This window comes from Xenopus tropicalis, chromosome 2, assembly GCF_000004195.4.
Source record: "Xenopus tropicalis strain Nigerian chromosome 2, UCB_Xtro_10.0, whole genome shotgun sequence".
In the NCBI taxonomy this organism is placed as follows: domain Eukaryota; kingdom Metazoa; phylum Chordata; class Amphibia; order Anura; family Pipidae; genus Xenopus; species Xenopus tropicalis.
Window position 1 is genome coordinate 147,804,064 of NC_030678.2, and position 12,318 is coordinate 147,816,381.

Here is a 12,318-nt window from a genome sequence, read left to right on the forward strand (position 1 = left end):
GATTGCACTAAAATCTCAGCAAAGCGCCGCTATATAATGCTAATTCCTTTGTGATACAAGACAGTAATTGTGTTAATTAAGTTTTAATGTTAATTACCCAGACAAATAGAGCAGCCTCCCCTCCCCAGCCCCACCGGACGGACAGGACATCCCCACCCTTGTGTGTGCGAAGTTTTCCTACTGGGCGGGGCTGGTGGGAGCGCATTCCTCGGACTCTCCCACTCCGCCCACCCCATACACACCTCAGGGTTAACCCTCAAGGGATGCCAGTCCCTGTATAATGAATAGAAAGTGCGGCGCCCTCTAGCGTCTGCCCGCGTCCCAGGCGCTTAGCAGGTGGAATCCCCGCCCACCCCCTGCCCCGGCCACTCAGGTACGTGCAGAGCGGAGCCCCCCTGCGCCCAGCCGTGCATATAAGCGGAGCCTCTCCCTGCAACTCCAGCCTGTCCTGCGCTCTCTAAACTTCTGAGTTCTACTCCTCCGCCACTAACGGTTCCGCCATGTCTATCAAAACCACCAGAGTCACCTACCGCACCAGCAGCGCAGCCCCCCGCTCCGGCGGCTTCAGCAGCTACTCGTACAGCGGGGCCCCCGCAGCCAGCAGAGCCAGCACTGCCTCCTTCAGCCTGGGATCCAGCTATGGGGGCTCCAGCATTGGGGGCTCCAGGTTCGGGAGTGGCTACAGGAGCGGGTTTGGGGGTGCAGGTGTGGGCTCTGCAGGGATCACAGCGGTCAGTGTCAATCAGAGCCTGCTGGCACCCCTCAACCTGGAGATCGACCCCACCATCCAGCAGGTCAGGACCGAGGAGAAGGAACAGATCAAGACTCTCAACAACAAGTTCGCCTCTTTCATTGACAAGGTGAGTGTCCCTGGCACAGGGAGTGGCACCGACCCCTGGCACTGGCACAGGGAGTGGCACCGACCCCTGGCACTTTGTGCTGACGCACCTTTATTCTGCCTCTCTAGTTTGTGCCTGTAAATATGGCCGAAACGTTGCGCTAAAAGTGATTTACTGATTTCCATACAGATACAGTATCATCTGTAGCCCTCTCTTTATTAGCTGCTACAGTCGCAGGACTTTTGCATCAAGTTGTACTGAAGTAATCTGCCAGCTTTGTGCAGAAGTTTAGAACTAGGACTAGAAGTTAAGGCCATGCCTTGTGCCATTTGTCTTGTGTGTTTGAGCCACACTCCTTCTGCAGATGACATTATAACAAACAATGATTAATGGTTTGATTCCTGTTGGGTGTCACCTGGGCAGGGTTTCTCTGTATGGGACTGGAGGTGTTGGTAGCCAAACAAGTTAAATAAATGTACAGGCATAGTGGCCAGCTAACATGGCACCAACTGTATTAGCCACACCCACTGCATTTTTATTGTAAAGCAATTTCCCCTTTAAATATGGGTAGATTGATAAGGTTAATATCACAGCGCTGGGTGTGGATTAATAACTCTCCTCTATATAGCAGCAGCAGCAGCTAATACTCCTATTCTTAACCTGGGATCATCCTGGGGTCTGCACAGCCCTTACTATACTACTCCTCCTATGATGTTTGAGGATTCTGGGAGCTGTAGTTCAGCAGGGGCAAGGCAACCCCAAGTGCCTGATCCTGTCTCTCCTGCTCTTTTTCTCCTGGTTTGAGAATCTGTGGCTGCAGTAGGTCCCCTTGGCATTGTGCTTATACTAATGGCATGGGAGGTTGTGCAAGGAAACTTAGGAGTAGTGCCCCCTGTGGCTAAACCATTACAGGACATGCACAGGGCTAATCTATATACTGAGCCATACTGAGGATGGCATTACAGTTTTCCCCAAAGGATTCTGTTGGTCTTTGTACTTTAGGGTGGTTTGTACTTATGCTTGGGCTGCTGCCCCTGCTTTTATTATCTGTGAGTTAATGCCCAGTGCCCCTGCCCTAGGACATGCAGGGAATGCCAAGGTAAATACTTACATAGTCTGAACTTGATCTGGTTGCACGCTGTATGGAGGGGGCTCTCTTTCTGTGAATTTAAGTTATTGGTCACCCTTTGCACCTGTGTGTTCTGTATCGGTTGCACTTGGTTATCGCCCTGTAAGGCTGCCTTTAGGGGCTCCCTGAGCCCTGCATGCAGTAGCCCCCTTGGTATTGTAGGTGGGCAGATTATGATAAAGCTCAGTAATGTGCCCCATAGTGGGTCAAGATGCCACCCACACTTTATAATCCCTGTGGCTCAGTAACAGTGGAAAGCCCCTAGGTGAGAGCTTGAGGTTAATAAATAGACCCCAAAGTTTGTTTTGCCCCATGGCCCTGTTGCTATGTAACTGATCCCTTTGCATTGAACGCATGGAAACCGCAGTTACAGCTGTCCAGTTTGTTACACGCCCTAAAGCCCTTACAGATAAGCTGGAACCCATTCATTGGGAATGCTGGGCCCTGTATAGATAGGAACCCCAGTGTCAGCAGGTATAAAAGCTCTATCTGCTAGAGTGGCCAGGGAGGGGCAGAAGGGAAATGATACCTGCAGACATTGCCTTATAGGGCCATAACTGTGCGCTCCACCTCACTCTGCACACACAGGATCTAATCTCATGGAACAAAGTGCACAGGCTGCGCCGCTTCCTATCTACACTGAAACCAAATATAGCGCTGTTGTGTCGAATCGGCGCGCGCAGTTGTGCGGGACATGGGGAGCGGCACTGTTAATGGCAAATTCCCGCTCTACTGGGATCCCATTGATGCCACAAATCATAAATTAACCCATTTTCCCCTATTCATTTTAACTTTTTTCTTCTGTCCGTTATGGCTTTTATTAGTGTTCTTTATATAGTGGCAACATATTCTGCAGCACTGTACAGACATTATACACTGTTCCCCACCAGTCCAATTTATGGTCCATTTTATAAGAATTAACCTGCCTGTATGTTTTGTGTGGGTTGAAACTGGGGTACCCACAGAAACATGGAGAGAAGATACAAACCCCTTGCCAATTGTCCCCTGGCTTAGGGTCATCCAATCACTTAAAATCAGGGAAATGTTGCAGGGCAGCACTGATTCCATTTAAATCAGTTCAGCCCTGCCAGCTGGATTCTTTTAGATGTGTCCCTGAATTTTCAAGTGATATGGTCACCCTCCCCTGGCTGAAATCGAACCCAGGACCATCAGTCTCAAACCACAGTCCCACTGTGCTGGCCATGGCATAACGTGGTTAATTTAGCCACTCTGGCATCTGTGACTTATAGCAGCATTGGAGGGCAGTAGAAAATTGCCCAAATTTTGGAAAATTCAGCAATAACCCCCCTACAAGCTTAAAAAAAAAAAAAAAAATCATTCCTCAAAGTGTCTGCAGTCTTTTGTCCCCATAAACTCTGCTGTGCATTGGCATATGTACAAATGAGTAGAAGCTGCCATATGTATTTGCATTGCTTTACATAGTTTCCATGTTGGACTGCAGCCACTCCACCCCTGCTACTGCCCTATAAATGGCGCTGTTCTGTTAGGGTTCCAAGATTAATGGTTCTGCCGAGGCAAGTGTTATAGTAACTTCTGCTCTTATGTGTGTTTATGCAAACGTGCAGACAAAAGATATTTTGTTCAAAAAAGTGTACTCTGCCCTTTTTTACTCTCCACACAATGTGGATTTAATGGTGTGACTACAAAGGGTTGGCCATAATGTGTGAATGTCTGGAGCGCCTCCTGCTGACACCAGAGGGAATCGCCATGGCCAGATCTGGGTTCATGCAGAGACAAGAGGTCCTCTGCACTCACACACTTTTTTTTTTTTTATAGCCAAACAAAGCACTCAAGGCAACCAGGTGCTTTCTATGGCTATTAATAAATAGATATATAGATAAATATATAAATTAAAGGGCTACTAAAAAGCCTAATGCACAGAATGTCTTAACATTTGTGTATATATAGATATATGGGTGAGTGCAGGGGACCTTTTTTGTCTTTCTATGAGTTTTGTAGTCACAGCCTCATTGCGCCCCTGCCTAATGGTTTAAGTTAAGTTAGTGGTGAGCACAGCTACCCCTTTTTTGCTATAGTCCTGGGCAACTACTGAAGGTTAAATGCTCTTCTTTCCTCAGGTGCGTTTCCTAGAACAGCAGAACAAGATGCTAGAAACCAAGTGGAGTCTCCTGCAGAACCAGAAGGCCACACGCAGCAACATGGACGCCATGTTTGAGGCCTACATCGGCAACCTGAGGCGCCAGCTGGATGGCCTGGGCCAAGACAAGATGCGCCTGGAGTCTGAGCTGGGAAATATGCAGGGCCTGGTAGAGGACTTTAAGAACAAGTGAGTGCTTTCTTAGCTGCGCTGTGACATGTGACGTTTGTTCTTCCACATGCAGAGGAAGCGTTAGAGTTTGTGTTTGTCTTCAGGGCTCATACACCTGTGTCAGGTGCATTGTGCATACCTGTCTGTCATGCTTAGGCGGAAGGCTCCCCTCTGTGGCTGCTGCTGGAACTGAATGCATTGCTAGGTCATTTTATTTTTACCTCAAAGGAGCTCCAACCTAGTAAAGTATGGAGTCTAGGGAGAGATACCTGCATATTCTCAGTATGGAGTCAGTTCAGCCATGGTGTTATATCTACAGATCCTTTTTTAGGAATGTATGGGGCACTTGCATCATGGCACAGATACCTTTCTAGTAAGAAACTAGGAGGTATGAAAGTATCTTTTACTGGCTCCCAGCTTTGTACAGACTCCGTACGGCCATGGAGAGAAGCATTCACTCAAATGTATTTTTCTTTGCACCTTTTTAGTACTGTATGTGGGAAGGTCTGTGCAAGTACTGAAATACTTGTTCCCTTCAGTTTGTAACTACTGTTACACCTTGTGTGCATGCCCAAACCTACAGCTGAGAGGGAACATTAAAGGAAAGGTACCTACATATTTCTGGGTCCCTGCTATAAGGCCACAGCAACTTACCCTATACAGAACCCCAAAAGACAACTCTGCCTTTAATACTGTACATCATAATGCAAATGTAGGGAATTTATTCCAAGCACTAAGCAATACTTAGATTTTGTCTAATGGCCTTTGGGCACCTACTGTACTGGGCTCCCCTGGTGCTCTGTAGATATCGACAACATGGCAGCCTCTGAGAAGGACATTTTGAAAATGCAAGTTCTCTATAGTTAAACCTAAATGTGCACCATTTGACCTACTAATTCTGTCCTTGGTTTTTATTTGCTTTATATTGGCCCTCGAAACAACACTGAAAATAGCCCAGCTTCTGTTCCGCTGTTGACAAATTCTGAAATGTTTGATGCCCTTAAATGGCAACATGTGCGCAGGGTTTATTTTATTGAACGTTCTGCCAAATATGTTCTTCTTGTGAATCATATTTGCATGTTACAGAAACAGCTTCCCATTCTTGGCAGTCACTCAGTGCATCAGATACCAATAAAGCTTGGCTGCATTTGGACCAATCACTTTGCAGTTGTTTCTGAGCAAAGGGATTACATGCTATTGGGCCCTTTTAACGTGATTAAAGTTGATTGGCCAAAACAGAAAATCAAATTTGCCAATGACCCCTTTCAATAAGTTTGTGCTCCAAGCCACAATTTTTATTGTTTGATGTGATTCAGACTAAAATGTATCCATGGTATATTGGCTTATTATACCCTTTGGTCTTTCTGACACCAGATTTATTGAATCACAGATTTGTTTTCTAATGAAAATGTCCTATTTTCCATGCATTTGTGAAAACTTCTCACAATTTAATTTTTTTTGTTTTGTAAAAACCTGGCTAATCTATTAAAGGTGTTTCACCAAAAACGTTTGAGCACACAACTATAAGATTGGGGGAGAGGGGGCCTGGAAAGAACTTCACTCCCTGTTCCCACACATGTCCTGTGGATAAATGTGCTACTGGTGCTCAGTGGGCCCAAGTGTAGCCAGATTAGAGCAAGCAATTATGCTCTGGCTTCAAGGAAACATAAGCTATAACATGGGGTATTTTTTTTTTCTTGCAGATATGAAGATGAAATCAACAAGCGCACAGAGCTGGAGAATGAATTTGTCCTGCTGAAGAAGGTAGGTGCTTCCAGTTCCATTTGCCTGACACCCTTCCCTTTACACCTATGGGGAGCCCAGCTCTAAACCGTTGTCTGTGTCTCTTTGGGCAGGATGTGGATGAGGCCTATATGAACAAGGTACAGCTAGAGGCACGCTTGGAGGCCCTGACAGATGAGATTAACTTCCTGCGTCAGCTGTATGAAGAGGTAAGTGAATCCTAAGCAAATGGATTTCTAGTTCCTTCCAAATTATTTCAGAAGTTAGAAAAACCTATATTGAGTAGGACTGCTACCTAAATCTGCTAGGCCCTGTGCAGCAGTTAAACTATATAATAGTGTGGCACCTTGATGCCCTTCACCCCAGTGATGACAAATAAGCTACGACTTTCTAAAACCTGTTTTTCTGGTGGTGAACTGCTTTAAAGGGACAGTAATATATATAATGTAATGCCTCCCTTTCTTCTATCAACAAGAGCAAATCATAGTGACAATGCATTTTTTTAGTAAAACAAATCCATGTTTTCTTATTTAATGTTATAAATGAAGCACTGTAGATTGCACACTTCACCCACCTTTCTATAATCAACTGAGTTACTTTAAGTAGTGAGAAAGAGCTTTGTATAAACAACTCCCCTCCATAACCCCCACCCATGGCTTAATATGCAGAGATCCATTGTGCACTGGTAACTGCATAAGAACCAGAAAACTGGGAAATAGTATTCATTTGCCTGTTTAGAAAAATGTTAAGTTGTATGCTGAAGACATTGGGTACATTATAAGTTGTCTGTCCGTATGCAGGAGCTGCGCGAGCTGCAATCCCAGATTTCCGACACTTCCGTCGTGCTGTCTATGGACAACAACCGCAGCCTTGACCTCGATGGCATCATCGCAGAGGTCCGAGCACAGTATGAAGATATTGCCAACAAGAGCCGTTTAGAAGTCGAGAGCATGTATCAAGTTAAGGTGAGTGTATGATAAATAAGTATATGATAGATTAACATATAAGGGACAATTTATTTCAGGAATTAAATGATCATAATGAAGGTTAAACAAATCTGTTTTTAAGAATATTTGTAATTATTGTACCTTGTATCACTAATATGGCAAATCTCTCCATTCAGTACCAAGAACTGCAGGCATCAGCTGGTCGCCATGGTGATGACCTGAAGAATACCAAAGCCGAGATTAGTGAACTGACCCGCTACACCACAAGGCTGCAGTCTGAAATTGATGCACTCAAAGCACAAGTGAGTATGGACACGGTCTGTTTGTCCTGGTAGACACAGACCAATAATACCCTAATAATAATAGAGATGAACTCTGGGTAAGGGGAAAGATAACATAATGGTAAACCGTTTAGGGTGCTTGAAAGGTTAACTGTTTTCCTACATTTTTTGCTTCAACTGCTAGGCCTAGCTTTAGCAAGGGCAGTTCTTTGTCTTATTAGTGGTCACTTCTGCCCTAAGCACAGTTTAGCAGGAGCATCAGTTGTAATCTTATAATAGTAATTAGGAAAGCATCAATTAAGAATTTAATGGTAAGGCATGTATAGGCCTAAATTACAATCATGTTCTACATGTTGCAGCGTTCAAACCTTGAGGCACAGATCGCAGAGGCCGAGGAACGTGGAGAGCTGGCATTGAAGGATGCCAGGACCAAGCTGGCTGAGCTGGAGGCTGCTCTGAAGAATGCCAAGCAGGACATGGCTCGCCAACTGCGCGAATACCAGGAACTGATGAATGTGAAACTGGCCCTTGATATTGAGATTGCCACCTACAGGAAACTGCTGGAAGGAGAAGAGAGCAGGTATGACAGGAACCATGATATATTGGAGCAATGTCCTACCTACAGTCCTCCAGCTGTTGAATTGCAGCGTTGACCCCTGGAACATATTATTCATTTGTTTCATTCAATATTGAGATCATTGGTATGTTAAATTGACCCAACAGCTTATGTATATTTATATTTTCTTTACTTTCTAGACTGGAATCAGGCTTTCAGAACCTAAGTATTCAGACCAAGACTGTATCAGGTAACTATTGCTTTGTTAATACAAAAGAGAAACCCAATTTTTGATGCAATTGACTGAGGGTTGGACAAGCTGCCGCCCTCTTGCTAATGAACACTGATCATTTTGCTAGATAGTGGGACATCAATGTTACTTTATAAGCCATAAGGCAGGGCCTTCTGAACTCGAACAAATGTACCTATTCCTTTGCTTATTCTCGGCTTTCCATTGAGACAGCCTTCCTAGCCTTTCTACCTTAAAATAAACTTTTAGTATGATGGAGACCTTAACATTTTGAGATGATTTGCAATTGGTATTTTATTTGTTGTGGTTATTTAGCATTTTGGTTAGCAGCTCTGCAGTTCAGAATTTTAGCAGCTACCTGGTTGCTAGGGTCTTATTTAGCCTAATAACCAGGAAGTGGTTTGAGACTAGAATATTAATGGGCAGATAAGTAATAAAAATGTACAATAATGAAATTATAGCCTCACAGCAAGAGGATTTTTTTGGCTGCCAGGGTCCGTGACCCCCATTTAAAAGCTGGAGAGAGGATTGAGAGGAATAGAATTAATTCTAATAAAACAAATAATGATCAATTGAAAACAAAGTGAGCAAGCGATCTCTAGTTGATGCAAAGGGGATTTGAATCATAAGAGATTGTGATACTGAAATAATGCTTTCAATTCACTTTTTCACAGGAGTTTCCAGTGGTTACGGTGGTGGAATTTCCAGTGGTTACGGTGGTGGAATTTCTAGTGGTTACGGTGGTGGAATTTCCAGTGGTTACGGTGGTGGCTACTCTTCCTACTCCAGCAATGTGAGCTCTTTACCATTGGAGACATCCAAGACAAGCAAGCGTAGCATTGTAGTGAAGACAGTGGAGACCAAGGATGGGAGAGTGCTGTCAGAATCCTCAGATGTTTTCTCAAAACCATGAGCACTTTAACCTTTGCTGTCCCACAGCCTGGGCTCTGAAAGATGAGCCTCCTTTAAGGCAGAAATCAGGAAGGATTCCTTGGGTAGATGTTCTTCACCCATTCTCACTGATCACCCCAAGCATGCTAAATGTCAAGCAAGCTGGCCCAAATAACACTAACACCCCCCCCCCCCCACACACACACACACAGGTCTAAAACTGACATTTGATGGTGCTTAAAATTAAATAAAAATGTATTTGAGTCATAGGTGGAAATTCCTTGAATTACCTTTCTGCTGTCTTCATGTCCCAAAGCACCTTCATCTGATTCCCTCCCAGCAGGTTCAACTTAAGGCGAGTTCAGCCGATTGTGGGCAAAGTTCTTCTCCTAATACTTCTTTCTCTTTGGCTTCATGTGCAATTTTCATGCCTTTCAACTTAGTGTTTGCAAGAAAAATACTACCATACTAGCACATTCTAGCACCGTGCCTTATGGTCCATCATTTTGTGGTGGATTCTGGAAGTGCCTACAACATGTGGGTGTTTTCGCATAACTCTTTTAAAATAAAGTTGTTTTTTTTGTTTAAAATGAGTCTGCTGCATTTATTTCAGGTTGAACAAGTGTAATAACAGGGTTCATTTCAGCTGAAATCCCTTTTCTTCAGTGTTTTCCACTGTGGGGGTGGGGGTGGGGAAATCTCATAAAGACAAATCTCTGGAACCTGTGGACAGACTGAGGGCCATTCAAATACCGTGGAGACGCCATGAGTTTTTAAGTATGACAAAGGCACCTGGGTGCAGTTGTCTGTGGATATTCATGTTTCATGCAGTAACCAATCGGCATTTAGGGTGAAGCACATGGAGCTACTAGTAGCAGCTACTTCATCACAGCTACTAAACACCAAAAAATACCCTGCTACAGACAATACTGAGAATTGCCTCTGCTAAAAGACTTGTAAAGACTGTTATCAGTAAATTATCAGCATTGATTTAGTAGCCACTATGAGTGGCTGCTACTAGTAGCTCCATGCGTCTTCACCCGTGGTACACGGGGAGATTAGTCGCCCTGTTACAAATCTTCACTGTCGCGGGCGACTAATCTCTGTGTAATGGTGCTGCAATGTCCCGCAGTCGCCTGAAGGTGTCTTGAGTAAACTTTGGGTGACTGCGGGACATTGCAGTGACTTGTATGCCATTCCTTCGATGATTTACACTAGCCGGTGGGATGGCATTGCAGGGAGATTAGTCGCCCGTGACAACGAAGATTTGTCGTGGGGTGCCTAATCTCCCCATGTACCACTGCCCTTACAGCTGTCTACTCACGACTTATCCAATGGTATCAAATCAACTATACTTGATAACATCATAGGAATAACAGATATCTCTCTACAATGCCATCCCACCGGCAAGAATTAAATCGCCAGTGGGATGGCATACGCGTCGCTACGATTTCCCAAAGTTTCCTTGAGAGGCGACCGGGAAATCGTAGCGGCATGAATGCCATCCCACTGGCGATTTACATTCTTGCCAGTTGGATGGCTTTGCGGGGAGATTAGTCGTCCGGCAACAAATCTTCATTACCACGGGCGACTTATCTCCCCGTGTGCCACTGCCCTAAAAGGGTACAGTATCCCAGGATAGGCAAATTCTGTGTAATGCCAATTGATAGCTTGTTATCAGAGTTATTGGCAAGTACCTATCCCATGACCTTTTTCTAGGGTGACTATGCACAAAAATGTTGACTGAATGTCTTGTTTGAGTTCAAAATAATCTATTCCCTATCAACCTTTTAATCCAAAGGGTCATTAGGACTTATTTTAGAAGCTTAGCTGGTATTTCATTGCTTGATATAATGTTTCCCGTTTATTTGGTCATGGGCTTCCTCAACAGCTGATATATTCATATTATTATTATGTTACTAAATTCGTATTACTTTGCTTCACCGTGAAATCTGGTCCATAGTAGACCTATAGGGTCTAAAGCCTCAAAAATGTGAGATTCCATGTAGTGTAAGCCGTAATCTTGATTAAAATCTTGTACTAAGTATGAATTGCGACAATTTTCACAAACGGCTTTTTCATGCTTGGACAGAAGACACTGATCTGGCATTTCAAAAGAGTTCAGTACAGCTGATTGATATCTGTTCTCAATAAAGGAAACCTAGTCTCCTAATTCTCTTTTGCAACAGCCAGCCAGTAGATAGGGATCAAGTGAGCACCATTAAGAGCCAGCGGTTAGCAAAAGGGCCATTTTATTGGGTCACCTTAATTTGCCCCAATTTGGGCAAATAGCTTCTCATATGGCAAGTTTGCCAAACAAATAGCTCTTGCAACATATGGCCAGCTTTAATATGATATGGTAAACAAATCATTTTTGGGCTATTCACATTTAACTCTTATCTTCTCAGATGTTTGCTTTCAAACGTGATCTGTAAATGCTGCCTTATGATTGGTTTCTATAGTTTGCTAAAATCTGTGCAAACATTTGGCTTATTTTTTATTAGATTACCCCATCAATTTCTTTCATGATCCAGCTACTTTTATGATCACTAGCTCTTTTTAAAGTGGAATGGATTATTTCCCATTGTTTCCAAAAAAACCCCCAAAACTTTCTAAATATACTTTTTTTAGGTGTGGGAGTCGAAACCCGTTATCCAGAAAGTTTAGAATTACAGGAAGGTCATATAGACTCTGTTATAAGTAATTTTGATTTTTAAAAATTATTTCCTTGTTCTCTGTAATAAAAGAACAGTACCTGTTACTTGATCCCAACTAAGGTATAATTAATTCTTATTGGATGCAAAACAGTCCTATTGGGTTTAATTAATGCTTAAATAATTTTTTAGTAGATTTATATTATTTAGTAGGTATATAGAACCAAACTATAGAAAGATCTCTTATCTAGAAAACTCCAGATCCTTATTATTCTGGATACCTGTATTTGCTTCCTCCGCTATGCAATGGTTGATTTGGGAATCTTCAGGTGAGGTGGATGTACATCTGGTGCAGTGCACTTATATCATTATTAGGCACTCACTGGTGGACACCCGAGGTTCTTAAATTAACAAGGAACACACGCTTTCTGTTTCTCAGACACTTAACAGCACTTTAGATAATTTGCAGTTAAAGGATCAGTAACTACAAAAAATGAAAGTTTTTTTTTAATGTGCTGTTAGCCTGTACAGATAAAAATGGTGTGCTTGCTACAGAATCACTACTCTCGTTTATATAAATGAGCTGCTGTGTATGTGTGAGAGCAGTCCGTCAAGATAAAATAGGGCAATAGGGTACATGCTTACATCTTAGAAAGAATGTACTTACACTGCCATTCACTGCATTTACTACAGAATGGTAAAGTCTCTCATATAAATGAAAGGGTTTTCTGCCAAGAA

General features: G+C 43.3%; 1 protein-coding gene across 1 annotated transcript; it reads left to right on the forward strand.

Moving 5' to 3' along the window:
- Positions 1–457: 457 nt before the first annotated feature.
- On the forward strand, positions 458–9,516 carry krt8.1 (keratin 8, gene 1). Its single transcript, NM_001002797.2, has 9 exons — positions 458–860; positions 4,068–4,276; positions 5,962–6,022; positions 6,115–6,210; positions 6,802–6,966; positions 7,125–7,250; positions 7,589–7,809; positions 7,986–8,035; positions 8,710–9,516. Exons 1-9 carry the CDS (start codon positions 501–503, stop codon positions 8,946–8,948), a joined length of 1,527 nt encoding a protein of 508 aa, NP_001002797.1. The 5' UTR covers positions 458–500; the 3' UTR covers positions 8,949–9,516.
- The last annotated feature ends 2,802 nt before the right edge of the window (positions 9,517–12,318 follow it).